This window comes from Nannobrachium achirus, assembly GCF_963921795.1.
Source record: "Nannobrachium achirus genome assembly, chromosome: 10".
NCBI lineage: Eukaryota > Metazoa > Chordata > Actinopteri > Myctophiformes > Myctophidae > Nannobrachium > Nannobrachium achirus.
The window spans coordinates 60911188-60932389 of NC_137819.1; the positions used below are offsets into that span (position 1 = coordinate 60911188).

General features: G+C 43.2%; 1 protein-coding gene across 1 annotated transcript; it reads right to left on the reverse strand.

Annotated features, from left to right (window-relative positions):
- Positions 1–1449: 1449 nt before the first annotated feature.
- cdcp1b (CUB domain containing protein 1b) lies at positions 1450–19911 on the reverse strand (the record flags this gene model as incomplete). Its single annotated transcript, XM_080735635.1, has 12 exons — positions 1450–1966; positions 3550–3634; positions 5352–5711; positions 6643–7011; positions 7661–7858; positions 8356–8715; positions 9525–9881; positions 10392–10607; positions 13230–13442; positions 13829–14179; positions 14735–14959; positions 19890–19911. 12 exons carry the CDS (start codon positions 19909–19911, stop codon positions 1450–1452), a joined length of 3273 nt encoding a protein of 1090 aa, XP_080591761.1.
- Between the last annotated feature and the right edge of the window lie 1291 nt (positions 19912–21202).

Consider the following 21202-nt stretch of genomic DNA (forward strand, 5'->3'; position numbering starts at 1 on the left):
CATGTAGTCTAGCCTGAAAAATACAGTCAATAAACCATGGAAACAGTATTTTTAGGTTTTGTCGTTTTGTAAACCACTGTACTGCAAAAACGTTACTTGTGTAACTATTCTGGGACACTTAAAACTCAAAGAAGAATAGTTTACACTAGAAAAACACATCCAAAATAATTAAGTCTTTTACTGGAAGTATGATGTTATTCTGTCAACTTGGCTTCTGCCTTGGCCGTTTCCAATAAAACTGTTCCACGGTAAACACTGGAGGCCTCTCCACACCCTCACTGTTTTCCGTGGCTTAAGTTCCTGTGGTTGATGTCACGCTCACCGTCCATAATTCATAAAGGTCACTGTAGTTTAGAGTAAACACAACAGGTCATAGGCCAGTGTGAGATGACAGTTTTGTCAAATACTAAGCTATAAGTGTCAACCAAATTTGACAGAATTTATTGTAGAAAAGGAATAATAGAAAAAAGAAGAAAGGTTATTTACACAAAAACAAAACTATTTAAAAACACTAAAAGTTAACACATACATTGAGGAAAGGTCCTAAAATGCATTTCTTTAAATGCCCCAGCAGCCCCTAGAATCAGTGGCTTGCTTGTACTTACGAGCAAGATTCAAATAAAAACATTCAACGTCTCTATGGCAATGTTGAGAGAATGATAAGAGTCACTTTCAACAGGTTTCAAGTAACAATTACAATAACATAATAACACGTGTGCCCCTAATTTGGAAACCATAGAAGCACATCAAGTACATGCAGGAAAATGAGAGTGAAACTGTCTTGGGGGGGAATGTGCTCCTTTTTCAGTTTCATTGGAAGCATGAATTTTAGGTAATGCACTTCTGTAGAGCCATAATAAAACATTAGATGAGGAAACACAGATTTATTTTGAAGTGATTGAGTCACTCCAGGTTCAGTAAGTGACCATTTCCCAGTTTCCCTGAGTGTAATAAACCACTTAAACCCTGATAACTTAGTTGACCAGGATCCCCCAGGGTTCTATTCTTGGTCCCTTCCTTTTCCACCCCTCTCTACACCAAAGCTCAAAATGCTTTGCGTCATATTTTGAGCTTGTAGATCGGCTATTTTCTTTGAGTGTTCACTCCAGAATAGAGACGATAGGGTTCACGTGGTTAATGCAGTGTTCTGTCACATTCCTCCATCACAGTGAGAGCTTGGGAAGCCCAAGAGTTGTCACAAGTAGTCTGTAACAGCAGTCTGTTGGTCACACGGTCACGGCATAACCGTGCTATACGGCATTGGTTCTAAAAGTGGATTCCAGGGACTCTGTTGGTTCCTTTAGGGAGCTCTAAATTGACCCATACAAGTCTGTAACTCTGACAGTGTACAAATGGAACCAAATGAACCCTAACGGGTTCATTTGGTTCCATTTGTACACAGTCAGAGTTAAGGAGAGACCTTGAAATTTGAAAGTTTGAGAAACACTGCTATACGGAATCCTCTATTATTGTGTCAGCCATTGGTTCTAGCTCTGGCTCTAGGTCTGCTGCAGAGAGGCGAATGGTGTTGATGTCCCCTGTGTTCTTGAACGTGTACAGCTCGTTGTCCACCATCCTGCGGTCGTGGAAGCCCATGCTGTCCTGGCGGTCAAGGGGGATGGGGGTGCGCGGTCGGGACGGGATGAAAGAGTCCGCGGGGTCCAGGAAATAGTCGGTCTCCAGTTTGTCCCTCGGTTCTGGTTCTCTTATGGTGGGGAGTTCTGCGTCGACGGGTCCAGTGAAGGTCTGGTACGAATCAGTCTGGATCCCTTTGAAGTGGTCCGACATGCTGCTGCTGGAGTCCCGCAGCAGATGTCCATACACCATGGTCTCGTCGATGGAGGCATAGGTGTGGGACTCGTTGTCTGAGCGGGTTTTGGAGAAGTGCCTGTCGCCTGGGCGGAAGATGTTGCCCTTGCCCATGTAGATAGAAGCCTCTGATTTCATTTTCCCGCTCTTCTTTTTCCTGTTCAGAAGATTAAATAACAGAGCAGTTAATTGAGTGAGCAATCATCATACAACACCAGAGTTCAGACTGGCAGCCCAAATCACATTGTTGGCCTATCCAGATTGGAATCAATTTGTTTTTATAAAGTAAAACATTTTTAGATAGTAGGATTTGCTTGGTTTTGGTGGTGCAAAGACCGCAGATACAGTCTTTGCACCACAACAAACAGCTGCCAATATAGCTTACTTTACCTTAACTCATTTAGTGCCCATGAAATTAACGGATTATAAAGTCCACGATGCCAGTCTCAGGTTGGCATCACCCCCGTTATCTTATTTTGAAGGCCAGAAGTCCACAGCGCAAACACTTCCGGTCTGACGTCATCGGGTCCTGCGCCGGAACCGATCGTTGTCCACGTGGAGTTGTGTAATGGCGGACCGGGAGCTTTTATACATGTGTAACATAAGCGAGCATCTGCCTCCATCCTAGCTTCTAAAGTGTAGTTTTGAGATAATGGACATTAAAGATGAGATCCCCCGTCCACCTCAATGTTATGGATGGGACTATTTTGTGCTCGTGGAGCCGTGATGATGCGAAATCAGCGACGGATTTCGTCTCCGGACCTCCGGCCATTGTTCTCGGTAATGTATCCGCCGTTACAGTAATATATTACTTTTCACGAGAATACTCGGGATTGGCACCATGTGATACTCGAGTATTTTTCACGAGTCTTCTCGGGATTGGCACTATATGAGTTAATGAATTTACTAACACATACATGGAATTCATCCTAACTATAAGGAGCAGTGTTCAACCAGTGCCCGGGGACCAGCTCCAGCTCTAAGACCAGTCAGTGCCTTGCTCAAAAGCACTGACAGGTGTCCCATGTGTACACAGGGAGAAAATGCAATCTCCATATTAGGGATGGGACCATACACAATATTATCGTTTATCGTGATAAAAAACACTCAAGATAATCGTATCGTGGAGATTTAATTTATCGTGATATCGTCCTCCGTCATGCACTGGGATCAATTCACTTTTTATTTGCCGAGCTGCATATCCGGTACCACCTCTGGGACAACCAGATCTTATTTTATTGTTGTTTGGGACACGATCAACACAATCTTTCTTGAGTTATTTCTTGTGTTCAATCTGTGTTTTGAGATATTTTAGTATTTCAGCATTTTGCATCATAATTTATGATGCAACATGATCCATAGAATTGGTAAAAGGTACTTATAATATAGGTATTTGATACAGTCTTTTTCTCACTCTCTATCAAATGTCTTTGCCAAAAAATAGCCGTTGCGACGCGTTGTGAGCTTGTAGATCTGCTATTTTTTGGCAAATGTTCCGCCCCAGGATAATGGATTTTGATTATCGCGATAATATCGTTAATTGCGATTTCTTTGTCCCATCTCCACTTCATATACTGTAGAAAGGTCCCAGTCATGTTCAAAGCCAGGAAGACCATCTTGATGTGAGACAACATTGTTACCCACTGAGCCAGCATGCCACCCACCACAATGATAACACTGCCTCAATACTTGTGCCAGATGTACAATGAAAGAGGTCTGTTAAAAGAGGGTCGTACTCACTTTGTCACAATGCACACGGCAATCAGTATGATTAACAGAAGGAGGAGGATCCCTCCTACGATGCCCAAGGACGCCGCTAGGATGGCTGTAGAATTGTAAGAAGAAAAAAGGAAAAATCACAAACATTAGCAATCTTGTGAGTAGCTGTACAGGAAATGCAGTAGTTAAAGACATCTAATGGTAGGGTTAAAGTTCAAATGTTGTTTCTTCCTTTCTCTTCTGGTATCCCCTTTCACACATTTCAATTAGAAAAACAAACGTTATTATATTGAGCAGAGGTATGAGTCCCCTGAACATTTCAAAGAGCATTTCACTGCAAGGAAAAGGTCATAGTCAGACCGAATTGAATACATGCATTTCCATTTGGGAAATGTAGACTTGTCTGATATCACAATTTAACAATTTATTTTAAACGTATGTTAACCTCATTACCCCTGGCATTTTTTTTATATTATTCTAACACAGCAAAAAACAAGCTCACATGTGACGCTGTGAGCTTGTAGATCTGCCATCTTCACTGTCTGTTGTACAAATAAGTATATTACGGTATATACATCTTACAACAATGCATGGTGAAAAGAATACCAGTAAGACTCCCTAATCGAGAGATAATAAGCGACCGTCAGGTCACCCGGGGACCCCCTGGGTGCCGGCCCCGTCTCTCCCGGTCACTCAGGGGCTGAGTTACGGCCTTTTTAGTGGGCTGCAGTGGCAAGGGGTCCGCCGCAAGTATATTACGGTATATACATCTTACAACAGGGTTCCCCAATAGGCGGCCCACGGGCCGCTACTGTCTGGCCCACACCAACCCCAGTAAGAGCAGCAACAACACTAGTATATCGTCATTGTCGGGTGGAAATCTCGTATCTCCAAATTTGTATGTTCTTTTGCAAATCATACAAGGCCGTCGCACAAAAGTAGTGAAAACAGCAGATCTACAAGCACACAACGCCTCGCGGTGCGAGGCGTTGTGTGCTTGTAGATCGGCTGTTTTCACTAGTTTAAATCATTATTATATTATTCTAACACAGCAAAAAACAAGCTCACATGTGACGCTGTGAGCTTGTAGATCTGCCATCTTCACTGTCTGTTGTACAAATAAGTATATTACGGTATATACATCTTACAACAATGCATGGTGAAAAGAATACCAGTAAGACTCCCTAATCGAGAGATAATAAGCGACCGTCAGGTCACCCGGGGACCCCCTGGGTGCCGGCCCCGTCTCTCCCGGTCACTCAGGGGCTGAGTTACGGCCTTTTTAGTGGGCTGCAGTGGCAAGGGGTCCGCCGCAAGTATATTACGGTATATACATCTTACAACAGGGTTCCCCAATAGGCGGCCCACGGGCCGCTACTGTCTGGCCCACACCAACCCCAGTAAGAGCAGCAACAACACTAGTATATCGTCATTGTCGGGTGGAAATCTCGTATCTCCAAATTTGTATGTTCTTTTGCAAATCATACAAGGCCGTCGCACAAAAGTAGTGAAAACAGCCGATCTACAAGCACACAACGCCTCGCGGTGCGAGGCGTTGTGTGCTTGTAGATCGGCTGTTTTCACTAGTTTAAATCATTTTTTAAAATGATAAATTCAAAACGAACAGTTTTGAACATACAAGACTTTCACCCGACAACGACGAAAACTGTCGCTGGAATAGTGGGAACGCCACCGTCGCCCCCTGCAATGTTGTGGCCCTCGGCTTGGTACCCTAGACATAATTCTGCCCTTGGGGAAAACGAATTGGGGAACTCTGTCTTACAACAACGCATGGTAAAAAAAAAAATACAACATGTTCTTACTGTTCCTCTTCTGCAGGGTGACTTTGGTGACGACTCCAAAGTGGCCCTCATCTGGCATACAGTTGGACATGTTGAGATAGAAGCTTTCCGGAACCGGCAGCTTGTCGTCTGTCAGCTTCTCGTCCTCCCTGCGGCTCAGCATCTCCTCCTTGGAGCCCATGGTTTGGACCTTGATGCCCGTGTGCCTCTGACCACACTTTGGCTGGCTGACGTTGACAAACTGCAGCTCCGCAGAGTACTGGCTCTGCAGGTGGACGATCCAGGACACGGTGGAGAACGGCTTCATGCCACCGGGCCAGTTGGGGGTGGCCAGCAGGCTTGGAGAAGACATCCTGGGGTTCACGGTGTAAATGATGCTCTCTGAAAAAAGCAGAGCAACGAGGTTATGTTGTAGCAAACTTGTCGCTGCCAGAAGCCTCCTCCGCGTCCTTCTGTCCGTCAGCGCCCCCATGTGACAATTTATAAGCCCTGACTACAGTATGGATATTACAATATTTACAATAATGACTAATGACTAGACTAATAACTGTAAAAGAGGACTAAGATGATCATGTTTATTGTATTCCACTTTGTTCCACAATTTTAAATTATTGAATATGCCCACATTTCCTTTTGGGGATTTTTTTTTGTCATCTCATCTTCTTTAAGATAAAACAGAGTATTAAAATGCCTCAGGGTGACAAGCGACCCTGCCCTAAAGGGCGAGGTCATGTCTTGGCCATCTGGCCAGTGATATATATAAGACCATTTACCCATATATGGAGACCCCTGGTACCCATATATGGAGATCCATAAACTGTATACTGTATGGAGATATGCTGTGAGAGCCCAAACATGCTTACTCAGTTATTCGTTAAGTGAAAGTCCTATGATGTCTATTGAATCTGACATCTTTTTATGCCCATACATGGAGATCCCTGTCTGTAGAACCACAGATAGGGGCTGTCATCTGTCTTGGCCATATATGGATTCCGTTGGTAGTGTGGTATGTGGCCGACGTGGCCTCCATATATGGGCATTCCCATATGAAGTCCTGTTAGATATGGGCTTAATATTGATGACATCAGGGAACTCCATATTTATATGGGCATAAAGGGATTATGTTGGTGTGACATCACAGTGAAGCCAGAGCGTGATGTCAGAGCGGCAAACCCATTCTGTTTGAGTGGTTCCCCTGACATCATAGTGATGTCAGAGCGGCAAACCCATAGACCGTAAAAAAGTGTACACGGACGGCCGGACGGACGTCTACGGACAAGCTGTGAGGGTCACAATAACTAACTGTTCAAACCTCTGATTTCCTTGCTGAAGGAGACGTTAAGAAAGGCCTGGTCTCTGGTCTGGCTGAAGTCCTGGGCCGTGGCGGTGACGGAGATGTTGGCGTGCACCTGGATCTTCTTGATGATTCCCTTGTTGGGGCAGAAATGGCCGATGGACGATCCGTCGGCCTCGGCCACGCGCAGGGACACGCTGCCGTTGCACTCCTGTCCGGGCAGGGACTGTCTGAGGTCGCCTGTGGGGGGCAGCAGGTCCACCGTGCCGTGCTCCGGGATGTTCAGGTGCCACGTGAAGCTGTGGAGGGGCATGGGCAGACAGGAGACCAGCGCGGGCACGGTGAGGAGCGTGCCACTCACAGAGCAGGACTCCAGACTCTGACAGCCTGTGGATGACATGACAGTGGCAGTTTCCTTACTCAATACTACTGAGCAAAATGTCAACGGTACTATATTGTCGTTGTCGGGTGAAAACCTTGTATGTCCAAAACCGTTCGTTTTGCATTTATCGTTTTAAAAATGATTTAAACTAGTGAAAACAGCAGATCTACACGCACACAACGCCTCGCGGTGCGAGGCGTTGTGTGCTTGTAGATCTGCAGTTTTCACTACTTTTGTGCGACAGCCTTGTATGATGAAGCAGGGCTTTACTTTGCGAAAGAAGGTACACATTTGAAACTTGGAGATATGAGGTTTCCACCCGACAACGGCGATATATTGGTAGTAAATAAAACGACAACGAGGGATATCAAGGGTCAATAAGGTTAATGATGGCAATTTGGAACTTCTATTGTCGCTCTCGCTAAGAAGATAGAATTGGATATATTGCAACACACAGATACAATTCCATGGGGACATTGGGAAAGTAATATTGATGTTACTCTGAGATATACAGTACATCGGTTTACACAATTGATGTGTTCGACACAGATCTCAAAGCTCCTTTCACTGATAGGGCACTCTTGTTCTAGCTGTAATTCCTTTTATATTTAATTGTTCTCTTTGATTTAGTAGAATAGTAAAAATCAATCTTACCAATAGTTTTACTGGCAGTGAGACGTAGATCTTCATTTGGACAGTCGAGGAAGGAGAGTTTGGCTTTAGTGCCCGGCGCCACAACAATGTTCTTTTTAACGACAGAATCGATGCTCATCTCACAGTAGGGATCTGAACCCACCTTCTCCAGCTGGAGGGACAGGCCGTCCCTGTTGGTCAGATCTACTGTACATAGAACTGGACAGAAAACACCAACACAACTTTAATAAACTAAACATCAGAATATCAGAAATGCATGCAGATTGACTGCTGTGTAAGGCACCCTGACTGAATGTCTTCTGTGTTATACAACCAGAAAGAAAAAGAAATCCAGCATCTGGCTATAAGCAGTACTGCTTATGATGTAATGCGAACTACAGTATATCCTTACATACATACACATGCAGGTCATACTAAAATAAAATAACTAACCTGGCATTTTGATTCTCTTAATGTTTTACAAATCTGATAATTTTATTAAGCCAATCAGTTCAGCGCAACCTGATTTGCTTTAGAAAAGGCAAATGGAATGTTAAAATGACTTTTGTTTGCACAGCATGGTAAGCCATGAAAAAAGCATACTTTTAGAAGCAGTATCAGAATGTCACAACCAAAACCTATATGGAAAAAAGAAGTCTCCATCAACAATCCAGTCCTACTGAACAACACTGAAACACCAAAGAACATGAAATCACCTGGATGTCCACTCCTCATGCCAGACACTCTGAACTTCAGGGTAAGACCCTGCAGTGTGCGGTTGGTCTCACAGTTCCACAGAGACATGTCAAAGTTGCCCTGCTTGTGCTCTGGCTGAGGGCTCGTCAGGGTCAGCTCCGTCACCTTCTTGTCCTGCTTCTCGTACTCCACCTTCACTTCCTTACTGAGGCATTCTGGTTCTGTGTGCTCCAGGAAGCGCACGGTGTAGTTGTGCATGCCGGGCACTATGAAGTCCCACCTCATTTGTTGATTGTCAGGGAAGTCTTTGGGGTAGTTGGTTGTGATGAAGTCCGTATCTGATGCGCCCCGTGGGAGATCCACTTTAACTATGGCCAACACTGGTAAGAGAGGGACAGAGACAGAAACATACAGACATCTGAATAATTTGATAGTCCACAGAATGGCTGCATACTAACCATGTGAGTCATACCAGCAACACATCCTTTGTGTTCTGAACCAACTCTCTCCCCACACTGTGGGGGAATCCCAGTGGGACTACGATTTCATTCCCCCAGGGAGTTCTTCGTGAACAGTAACTATAATCTATTAACATGTCGATCAAATGCCATTCTCTCATTGTATAGACTGTAGAGCAGGGGTTTTCAAAGTGGGTGCCGGGGCACCCTGGGGTGCTGTGATGCCAGTCCAGGGGTGCCGCAGAATAATCTAATAATATTTGGAATTAATCAATATCACTATACATCAATATCACTTCACTATACTTTGTAAAACAGACCATTTGCACTCTACTTGATGAGCTCTTTTTCCATCTACAGCCAACTCTCTTCACCAAAAATAGCTGATCTACAAGCTCCCAACACATCACAATCAGCTATTTTTGGTGAACTTTCCCCCCAGAATAGGGATGCTGCATGGGTTCAAGTGGTTAAATATCAAGTATAAAGTTATTTTCAGTCAGTTCTGATGGAAATGGATATTTGTCTGTGACATAGCCTACTGTATCTCAGGTGGAAAGATATGCATATTCACGTCGATTATATAATGTAAGATTCTAAAAATTAACAGTGTAATTCATGGGTGCTGTGGATGAAAGTTATTTAGAGGGGTGCCTTGAGTTAAAAAACTTTGAAAACCCCTGCTGTAGAGGACCTGGAGCTGGTGATACCTGGTATACAACAACACTTACTGTTGGTCTCAGGCCCGACTGTCAGCTTGAAGTCCAGGGGGTCTAGTTTACGGTCCCACGGCACCTGCAAAGACATGCGGCCCTTGTAGCGAACCTGGATGGTACTGATGGTGCCGCCTCGACAAAAGGTTCCGATGGTAGCTGGTCCACTGCGTAGGTAGGTGATGATGGTGTAGGTGTGCTCATCTGTGCACGTCTCCCCATTGGGGATCTGTTTCATTCCCGGCTCTGGGAACTCCATTTGGAAGGCCCGATTAGAGACCACTTTCAGATCCCAGGTGAAGGTTCTGTTGAAGTCGGGGAACAGGGAGGACTCAGCCTGAACAATGTTGCCACTGCAGGCGATCTCTGCGCAGTCTAGATGTACGGGAGACAAAGCAACCGAGTCATTTCACTGTTTGAAAAGAAGAAAAAAAGAATACACCAACAAAAACACTACAGCACAATAATTAACTATGATTTTTTTTTCTAATAGGGAATATATATCGTCACTGTCGGGCAGAAACCTTGTATCTCCAAGTTTTAAATTTGTACATTTTTTCGTAAAGTAAAGCTCGTTCATCATACAAGGCCGTCGCACAAAAGTAGTGAAAACAGGAGATCTACAAGCACACTGTGCTTGTAGATCGGCTGTTTTTGCTATTTTAAATATTTTTTTAAATGATAAATACAAAACAAGCGGTTTTGGACGTACAAGGTTTCCACCCGACAACAACGATATATTGCATTTTATGTACAGTACTATAAAAGATTCCAACTTTTAATTAAGTCAAGAACATTGTAGAAGAGTAAGAATATAACTAGCTACGGCCTACGGGGGAAACTGAACAGAAATAAATGTTCCAGTTGTTTTTAAAAGCCTCTTACCAATGTCTCGGATGATCGATACGCTGAAGAAGTCCTGTGGTCGAGGACAGTCAAACTCTACCGAGGTGTTTCGAGCGTCCTGCAGTTGTGCATACGTCTGGCTGCACGTCTGCTGGGGTTCTTCACCAACACAAACTTCACAAGGTGGCTCCTTGCCCTGCCTAACGATGGTGACTCTGGTGTCAGGGTCAGGCATCACAGCCATCCTTCTGCCCTCTGAAGGGAGACAGAGGGACGAGATTAGATCAGGAATCCAGGATATTACGGTCCCATCCTAATTTACAGTACACTTTAAGACAGAATAAGACATAATAAAGCCATAATAAGAAACAATGTGTTGGTAATTAGAACTAATATGTTTTATTAGACAGAAACAAAGACAGAATAGCAGAAAGAGCGAATACATTCTCTGGCACCGTCAGGTCGACCGTCAGTCGTGCTGCATCGCCGGCGATAGGACCGGCAGCCACGGAACTGTAGGTAGGACCGGCATCGCTGGTAACTGCCGCAGCAGCCACCATCGCACGGACCGGCAGTTTACCGCGACGGGACATGCCGGTCAGTGCGGCGGCTGTCGGTCCTACTGCCGGTCCTACTGCCGGTCCTATATTGGCAGTTCCGCGGCAGGTGACGATGCCAGAGAATGTATCCGCTCTTTCTGCTATTCTGTCTTTGTTTCTGTATAATAAAACATATTAGTTCTAATTACCAACACATTATTTCTTATTATGTCTTTATTATGTCTTATTCTGTCTTAAAGTGTACTGTAAATTAGGATGGGACCGATATTACATAATAGTATAAAGGTAATCGTCTACAATGGGCCCCAGATTAAATATGACATACATAAGAAACCATATCCACTTACTTGAACAATGAATTAGAGAGTTAAAACCCCAGATCTGATGGGGATGGGCAGGCTATCCCAGAGTCTAGAAATGGTCTGTGAGTATTTCTGTCCAGGGCTAATATCGCAAACCACCACTGGACTGACCCATAAGCACCACATTTCCTGGCATCAAGCCTTTTTAAATATTTAACTTGAATTTTATAATGGAAGTTGATGGGGGGTGGACAGGGCTCAAACCTTGCCCAAAAGGTGTCATACATCATAGATATGTCATAGATGTAGATGCCTGACGTCTTTGACAGGCCACATAGAGAGCCATGCCTTATTAGACTCCGTCTTTGTTTTTATTAACAACAATCTTCTACCTGTGTGACTGAGCAATGTCTCATAACCTCGTTTTCAACGTTCATATAGTTATTAGTCATGTAGGCATTGTACTGTAGGCATTGTACTGTATCTGGCCTCCAGGAATACACTTCAGGTCAGTAGGTGTTTAATCTCCTTCAGTCACCAGTGAGGCTTACACATCTTTGACATACAAGAAGTCAAATCATTACCACCAAACATTGGATCATCGGTCTACTCTGGTTACCCAGAGCTAATCTCACAAACCACTGGACTCATCACCGCCAAATGTAGGCCAAGGAAGTACCACCATGGAATTTCTTTTCCACATGTTATGTTTCATATTGTTTGAAATGTGTAACTTTAAGTCAATTGGGCTCAGATAGGGCTGTAACCTTGCCAAAATATGGAGCCATACAATATAGAGATGACCGACATTACAGGCTTGGCAACAACAAGTCTGGGATCTACATGAAATCACACCGTTATTAAACCCTGTCTTGTTATTATTATATAAGACATATAATTATATATAACTATTGTTAATAATTAATAGGTTTTATAAAAGGTTTAGGGTTATTTGCTAAATATATTTTCAGTTATTGTCAATTGTGTCATTTTATTCACTTTGAGTGATGATGTATAAATAAGCTTAGCAGGACTTACGTTTGGGCATTGCTTTTACAGTGAATGCAGAAGAGACTGGTTCTTCACCCTGGGGGACTTGCATGGTCACCGTTGTCTTGCCAAGCAGATCCAGATGAGAAAAGGTTCCCTTCCTGCAATAGTAATTAGTTTGGACCTCTCCTTCACTATTAGTGCTCCTCACAGTGTACTTGTAACCATCTTCACATGTCTCTGGCCCAGTAGTTTCCTTTAATCCATCGCCAGGGAAGTCCAAAGACAGCACGGTCTTCTCTGGTAAACTGACTTCCCATGTGAAGCTTCTGGGGAAATCTACCAGGAGACCTGACTGAACGTCTCCTGATGCTGGACTGCAGGAGGTCTTGGTGCATTCTGTGTGTTTAAAATGAGAAATAATCATTCATGCATTCCACATTTCAGGGCGTTTAGCAGCTGATCAAACAACAATTGAAAAGTGTACAAAAAGGTAATTCTGTATTCTTTTAGAAATAATGTGTCACTGTCTGGCCGAAAACTCTTAACTACATTTTTGAGGTTTTAGATTTTTTTGGGCATAAATCAGGGCTATTGAACATCTGGTTAACCAATGGAAAGTAGTAAAAAGTGCTTGGGACAAAACCTCCTAACTCCACACTTTCTGCCAAACCAGCTAACTCCAGCCGATTGGCCCTCTCTTTTTTTCATAAATATGTGCTATTGAACACCCTTTAGGTCTGTGTGTTGGTTAAAATAATATTGAACCAATGGAAAGTAGTAAAAAGCCCTTCGGTCAAAACCTCCTAACTCCACTTGAGCTCATTTTCCCGAAAATTAACATTTTGGATTTATGAGGTTTCGGCCCGACAGCAGAGATATACAGTCACAGTCAGTCAATACATGCACTGTCTACAATATGTGCAATATTGATTATAAACTTCTAATTTAGTTTCCCATATCCAGCCTCTTTCCGCTTTATTTGAATACATATTAAAACACATACATTTTGCTCTCCTGCTCACCTATCTTTTTCTGGATTTGAACACTGAATGATTCTTGAGGTTGAGGGCAGCTGAACTCCAGTGAGGACTCTTGGGGATTGGAGATCTTCAGTTCTGTGGAGCTGCACTTGGGGTTGGAACCCTCATTCAAGCACACGTCACAGTTTGGTCCATCGGCCTCACCGGTGATGATCACAGTGGTCCCCGTGTCGGGGGTCATAACCACTGGTTGACCTTTTGAACGACAGGAGGGGGGAGAGGGTGAGTATACAGTATGCACTCTTTCTCCATTTAACAATAAAAACAACATTTTGTTAGAAAGAAAAAAAAACATAATGTCACTGTCAGGCAGAAACCTCTTATCTCCAAGTTTCAAATTTGTACGTTTTTTTTTTCTCGCAAAGTAAAGCCCTGCTTCATCATACAAGGCCGTCACACAAAAGTAGTGAAAACAGCATATCTACAAGCACATAACGCCTCGCGGTGCGAGGCGTTGTGTGCTTGCAGATCGGCTGTTTTCACTAGTTTAGTACATTTTTTAAATGACAAATACAAAACAAACGGTTTTGGACATACAGTACAAGGTTTCCACCCGACAACGACGATAATCCGGTCCTTACTCAAAGGCTTGGCAGACACGGTGAATACAACAGGAGGTGGTTCTATCTTCGGTTTAACTCGTAGAGACACAGCAACTTGACTGGGCAGGTCTAAATGGGTCACAGAACCGTCTCTACAGTAGGCCTGAGTCCAGTCGCCGCCGCTCCGTTTGCCTTGGGTCACCGAGTACCGAAAACCATCTGGACACGAATTTGGGTCTTTGGTTTCTTTGATCCCAACCCCGAGGATGTCCACGCCCAAGACAGTTTTTTCAGGTGCTTTTAGGTTCCAGGTGAAGGTTCGCGAGAATTCCGTGAGGATGGCAGGGTCAACTTCTGCTGTGGTAGGGCTGCAGGAGTCTGTGGTGCATTCTGAATATGTAAACAAACGAGAGGTTAAGAGAAGAAAGTGTCCAAGCTGGTTTTACAGTTTGAGTGCTAAAGATTTAATCAGTAGAACAACCTGGATGTTCTAGTCTGGGGAAACTTTAGCCTTTGATTACATTCATGATGCAATACAATGACAAATTCTGGGCACTGGGTACAAGGATTCACTGCGGGCCCCCCATGAATGTTCTGCATAGGGGAAGGGGGTTTAACCCATTTAGACTGGGAACGCATTATTACGTATTATTTTGTACGTTTTCGAAAAATCGTGAAGATTTGTGCAAGTCCCATCTCAAAATCCCCCATCTAAAAATATTTTGTTCCAGGGACAAAATTTGAATTACAAATGTTCGCTTAAAAAATACATATATTCAAAGATTTGCACACATTTTCACGTATATCTGCTATTTTTCAATAGCTAAAGAATAAAATAATTAAGGCCCCTCCACCATGGGCCCTAGTAATTGAGTGTGTAAAGCGGACTGAATTAATGGAAGATTACAAACAACGGTGCAATGGCTCTAGGATGGAGAAACTCACCTATACTGCTAATAACCTTGATAGCATAAGCCTCCTCAAGAGGCTGGGAGCAGTTGAAGACCAAGGTGACCTCTTCTTCAGCTTCCACGGTCAGAGTGGAATCACAAGACGACTGGGTGTTATTGACCCCGCTGAGAGCGCACACAGTGCACGGGTCAGCAGGCAGGGTGGTGGATACAGTCATCACAAAGCCTTTCTTAAGTTTCACCGTCTCCTGTAGACATTCTGAAGAAACAGCAGAAAAAAGATGAAGGTTAAAGCGACAATCCAGGACTTCATTCTTAGGAATAAAATATTATTTGAACAATTCTGTAGTATGATTATCCTAATACAATCTCCCTACTCTTCCACCGAGACATTTAGACTTGGGTAGGACACTACTTGTTGACAATAAACTTACAGTATATGAAGTACACTGGCTATTAAAGTTATTTTCTCTGTCAGCAGACAAAGCTTTACGCAGCTTTAAAATATTGTATACTTGTCAGTCGGTAATTCAACAAATCTCCAAACGGATTGGACAATGAAGTAGTATTCTATTCCATTATGTTATTGTTACCATTACACACATTTATAATAGACAAAACCAACAGTTACATATTGTGAACATGTACTGCTATTAGAAATATGTATGCATTGAAAAAGACAAAGAGAGCTACTCCATCTCAGACTCCATCAGCCTGTGTGATGTCAGTCATCTATGATGCAAGCCATCAATGACATATCTATCCCACAATTTTGTAACCTATTTTTTCACCCAGTGACGATTGCCTATGTAATCCTGGGCTCTGCTCTCCCTCTGCCACGCCTGGGGAGACAACGGACTGACCTCATGTTTCCTTCTATGCATGAGGAGTCCAAGTTGCTTCTTTTCACCTGACAGTGGATATTTCCCTGGTTTGGACGTAGCGCGTGGAACGAACACGTTATTCCAACCAGTTCCTTTCCCCTCCATCAGGCGCCCCGGCTGGCCAGGGGGAGGCATTATTGAGACCAGGATTACGTGCATGTTTTTGTGAGGGTATCAACCCTAGGAGACACGGGGAGAACATGCAAACTCCACACAGAAAGGCCCTATTGCCAACCCCACCTAGGGTGTGGGCGCTGATGACGCGAAGGGAGGAACACGCCGCCCTGTGCCCACAGCGTCCCCCGGCGGGAATCGAACCCAGGACCTTCTAGCTGTGAGGCGAAGTGCTAACCACTGCGCCACCGTGCCTCCCTTTTTTCTTTTTTTTAAATATTTCATTTGCCTAAAAACGTGTGGTCTACTGGCAGTCTGCACAAGAAATGTGACGCTGATGGGTCCAGCGGTTTGGGAGATTAGCACCGCGGACACACAGACAGACAAGACAGTTCAAGGAAGACTGAAGACAGCTAGACTTCCTGCAGGGCCACGCTGTATCAATCACATTGTGTGGATCAGTGAATGGTGGTGTGGCTCCAGAGATAGTTCAGGTTCGCTTGACATTCAAATCAACAGAGGGGGAAACGGTGTCAGGTGGCCTGACATCAGTACACACACACACACACACACACACGGACATCAGTACACACACACACACACACACACACACACACACACACACACACACACACACACACACACACACACACACACACACACACACACACACACACACACACACACACACACACACACACACACACACACACACAAAGCAGAGCAGTGTCCAAGTGTCACTTACAGTGTTAAGCTATCAACAGAGCACCATGGATACACACCTAATCACAAAAGGCATGCACCTATGAACCTGGTTCGATGTCAACGCTTAAGCAAACAGAATGGTTCCAGGCACACCTGTCTCTGTGACCACTTTATACTGCAGCACTGTGCCAGTGCCAGTGGACCAGAGAGGACTCGCTGAATGTGTCCTGAGTCATCGGATTGGGGGGGGGGGGGGGGTTGAGGTGAACAAGCGCTCTGTCCTGTTTTTCAAACATGAATATCTGCCGTCTCTGTGAAATTTGACTCTCCTCACAGTCCTCAGTGACTCTTGAGACATGTTCCAACTTCCGAGTGTTCCCTGTACATTAGGTACATGTGTAGCTGAACCCTTTTACAACCTTGGTTGAAACAATTATTGGTACTTTCCTGTAATTGTATGTGTATTAGATACTGTATATATCTATGGTAATAGTGGTGCTGGGGACAAAGTTTACTTTTGGTTCTGTTTAGGTCCTCACAGAGGTTAATTGATGCACACACTCAGTATTTCTATTATCATCATGAGGACTACACCGCTTTTGGTGTGTTCAACCAAACACATGTTTCACAAACATTAGAATAACGCCCTCACAAAACTAGCACAGAGGCTCCAACTCCTTTATTCCTTCAGCAGCACAAGGAGAAATTAATAGCACAGGTGTTTCTGCCCTAAAAAAAACATCTTCCAGGGCGCCCGCTGGCCTGGTGGTCAAGGCGCATACCACATACTAGGCTATGATGCCTGCTGGCGTCGCCGGTTCGATTCCCGATCCGGACGACCTTTGCCGCATGTCATTCCCCATCTCTCTCCCAATTTCCTGTCAGTCTACTATCCTATCCAAATAAAAGCAGAAAAAGCCCAAAAAACAAAAATCTTAAAAAAAAAAAAAAAGAAAACATCTTCAGCTGACTCTTTATGTTGTGATGATAAAGCAGTGGGCTATTAGCAAACGTTACGACTACTTACTACTGCAGGTTTTACAGAAGAGGTTCCTTACTTCCTTCCACCCCTGATTGTCAGTGACCTCTGGTTTTCTATCCTTACAGTAAGTTGATTCCATTTTCCTGGTGTGTACTTCTAGCTGTATATTAAGACTAATTGGACATAGGACACCTGTAATGAATTAATTATATTCAAAACCTGCAGACACCACAAAGGTCCCTAAGGACCAGGGGTTTAAAGGCTTGATTTATATGACCTTTTTGGGCAGTTTTGTTGTTTTGTTTATAGCAGTGGTTCTCAATGTGGGGGCCGGGGACCATCAGGGGTCCCCAGCTAAATTATTTAATATAGCATTAGCATCAAACATAACCACTTTAAAGGGATAGTTCACCCCCAAAATGACTTTCTTTCTATCGATTACTCACCCCACGGAGACTTGAATTCATGATGGATATGATTTAGTTTTTGTCACATTCCTACGCCAATCATTTGAGGAGAGTCTTTGTTTCTCCATACTGTCCATACATAGGGAACAAAACAAGCTTGCTGTGTCTCCATAGGGAACCACTGCTGTTGAGGGTTGTTTATACTCCCATATTATGTTTGTTTTGTGTACGTTTGGGGTTAGAAAGAAACGTTTTAATGTCGAAATGCTGAGTTCCTCTGCATTATGTCCGGTTCAGTAGCTATAGTATCCACTGGATCAGTGGTTCTCAGCCGTTGAGTGTATAGAGGGTATCTGCACATTTCTAAAGACAATTTAAGGACTTTTTATTACCTCTAAATTGACAAATTAAACATTGGCCAAATTGTCAGAGGCAGAATTTGTGAAAATAGCAGACATGCTCACAGGCGTTGTGAGCATGTAGATCTGCCATTTTCACAATAGAACCGGGTTATACAAAATGTAGTGCCTCAACTCTATAGTGCTCGTCAGGGTGAGGGGGTCCCCAGTTAAAATATGATTATTTGGGAGTCGTGGCCTGAAAGGTTTGACAACCACTGCACTAGATAAGTATAGGGCTGCACAATATAAGCATATTGTTTCAGATTCAGGCCAATGACATAATCAAAATGTACATGTGCATTGTGCAATAGCAGTCAGTCGCATTGTACTGAAACACTTTTGCTTCTTGATAGAAAACAAAAACTGACAAAGCAATGTTTAATCTGATCAAAAACATAATGACTTCTTGCTAAGTGGTGGTCTTCACAGAGGTTGAGAGAACCATATTACTTCCAGATTACTAGGCCTAAATAACTGCCTTATGCTCCCCTCTAAAATCACCCTAATCATTGCTTGTGATACATTCTTTCCATATGGAGCTATAAACATCTGGTGAAATTATGCTTCTGCTACTTTTTTCCCCAATAACATGGTCCCCACTCCTTTTGTGTACTTTTTGTCAATATAGCAAAGAAATGTATATTTGCAATGTCAAAAAATTCCACTATCATTCAACCCAAGGAGGAAGTCATGCAACATAAGATTCCAGATAGAACTAAACATCCCCTTTATAGAACAGAATTATGACAACAATTTCCATTTAAATGGAAAAAATGTCCCGTAATAGTCAAAGTATTATTATTTGTTTATCTTTTAACAGGAAACACTGCAGTATGCAGCATATTTGGACCAGCAGCAGTTGAAATCACCAGAAATGCGATGACTTGAAAGTTGGAAATGTCACACAGCAGTAGCAGATTTGCATGAAATGGAGAAAAGCCTCCCTCCCTATACCATAAATGCAGTTCTCAAGGGAAGTACTGTAAACAATGGGTGTGTCACAGAGTGCCAGACTGTGAAAAGTAGCTGTGGTGAAGTAGAGTTGACTAAATAAAAGTATTCCTTCAAGTAATTAACGTTCCAAGGAATACAGAATAAATAAAATAGACCCAATATGAGTTATCCAGAAAAACGTCTATTGAGTTTATGTGTATGGGGCCTTTATGCGCCATATTCTATCATAAATCTGCTTTCAGTTTAGTTGGTAAGAAGCCATAGCTCAGCAGATTGGTGGTCAATCATTGATGGGGTATAGTGGGGGGTGACAAACTGACAATAATGCCTCAAAGGCAAAAGCGCCATGAAATTATCCTTGAGTAAAAAGAGTTCAAAAGCCATTCATTTCATCACTGTCAACTCAAATTATAACAGCTGAGTAGCCTACTAGGCTACTGTAGGCCTACATTGCCAAACAAGTCTTTTAGACTCTGGTTTTGGTTGTGATGAGGGAAAAGAAAAAAAGAAGGGAAAAAAAAGGACTTTTGACAGCCATGCTGTTTTTTAGCCTAAGCCTAAACTGATTGTTACACATTGTTACTAATCATTACTGTTCATAAACAGACTTGAATGTAATAAATAGACCAGCCATGTAAACCTATAGCCTATAGACTTATAGGACTAAAGCAAAGGATGCGTTTACAAGGACTATAAAACCAACCCTCCTCTCATATTATTTAGAGAATATTATTATTCTCACCTGAGAAGTTGAAGAGTAACATCATGGTTCCCAGGAGTGTAGAAACGCAAATCACAGAGAACCTCATTTTGCTAGATTAAAAGAAAGGCTCTTTTTGATATGATATAAGGCCTATGTCTGCTATCAAATGCACATTTCCATTAAAACATAATAATATCCACGCGTTTGAAAGCTCACGACGTTGACAGCAGTCCTGCAACTTCCTGATGTGAGCGGTGAGCTCAGGGCTGCACGGCAGAGCGGAGGGCGTGGCTCCCAGAGGGCGTGGCTCTGTCAGGTAAGTTTACCTGTTGAAACCTGACAGTCAATGGACGGTTAGGCTTGTTATGCTGCTGTCTTCTGTGGTCGCCGCCGACCCAAGATACCAGGGGGGATTACACAGCTAACATGAGCAGAAATCCTTTTGTTGGCACTCTCTGGATGGCTGCCCTATTTATAAACATTGTCACATGCCAAGGATAGTTGGCACTGCATCATGCTGTGTCCGCAAAAAGAGGAAGGGAGTGGATTGGAGCCTGCATAACTAATATAGGGCAGCTGTTAATTAGTAAATATGTTAAAGGAATGAGCTACACAATGCTCCAATGTGATATAGGCAAGATAGCTTTGACTTCAAAGATGAGTGCAAACTTGACAATTGTTGATTTGGGGCTGTGTGTTTTCAGTTCTGTAAAACCTGTCAGTTAAGTGGTTCTTTTTTTTCCTTCTTTTTCTTATCTTTCTTTTTTTTTCCTTTTTTTGCATGAAGTTTGTTGTCACTTCAGTTGGAGTGTTGGGGTTAATATTGTCAGTATTACAGCGGCATGCTCCTGCCTACACACGCCTCATGACGCCAGCATTCCAGAATGAAACAGCCGGGGGCCGCACGGAGTCCTCATGCACTCCTCATACTTGTGTGGTCATGTACGCATGCACATGCTGCTCGCCCACGCACACATTGCGCGCTCGCGCGCACACACCCGCTCACATATTGACAACGTTTTTGGTGAAACCAGTTTAACAGAGGATAATATCAGACAAGGCCCGTTCCCACTGGGCCAGATAACAGATAAAAATATCTGTGACAGATATTTTTTTATCTGTATCTTACCATCCACTTGAATGGAGAAAGATATTTTTTTTTATCTGGAGAAAGATATTTTTTTATCTGTTATCTGGCCCAGGGGGAATGGGCCTTTAATCGTGTTTCCCCCACACAAGAATAATATGATGTTTCAAAACATATAGCTGTATCAAAACTATAATAAGTTATAACCTATACAATAAAAATAGATTTTTGCCCATTTTCTTTGAGATATGTTTGTGAACATTTT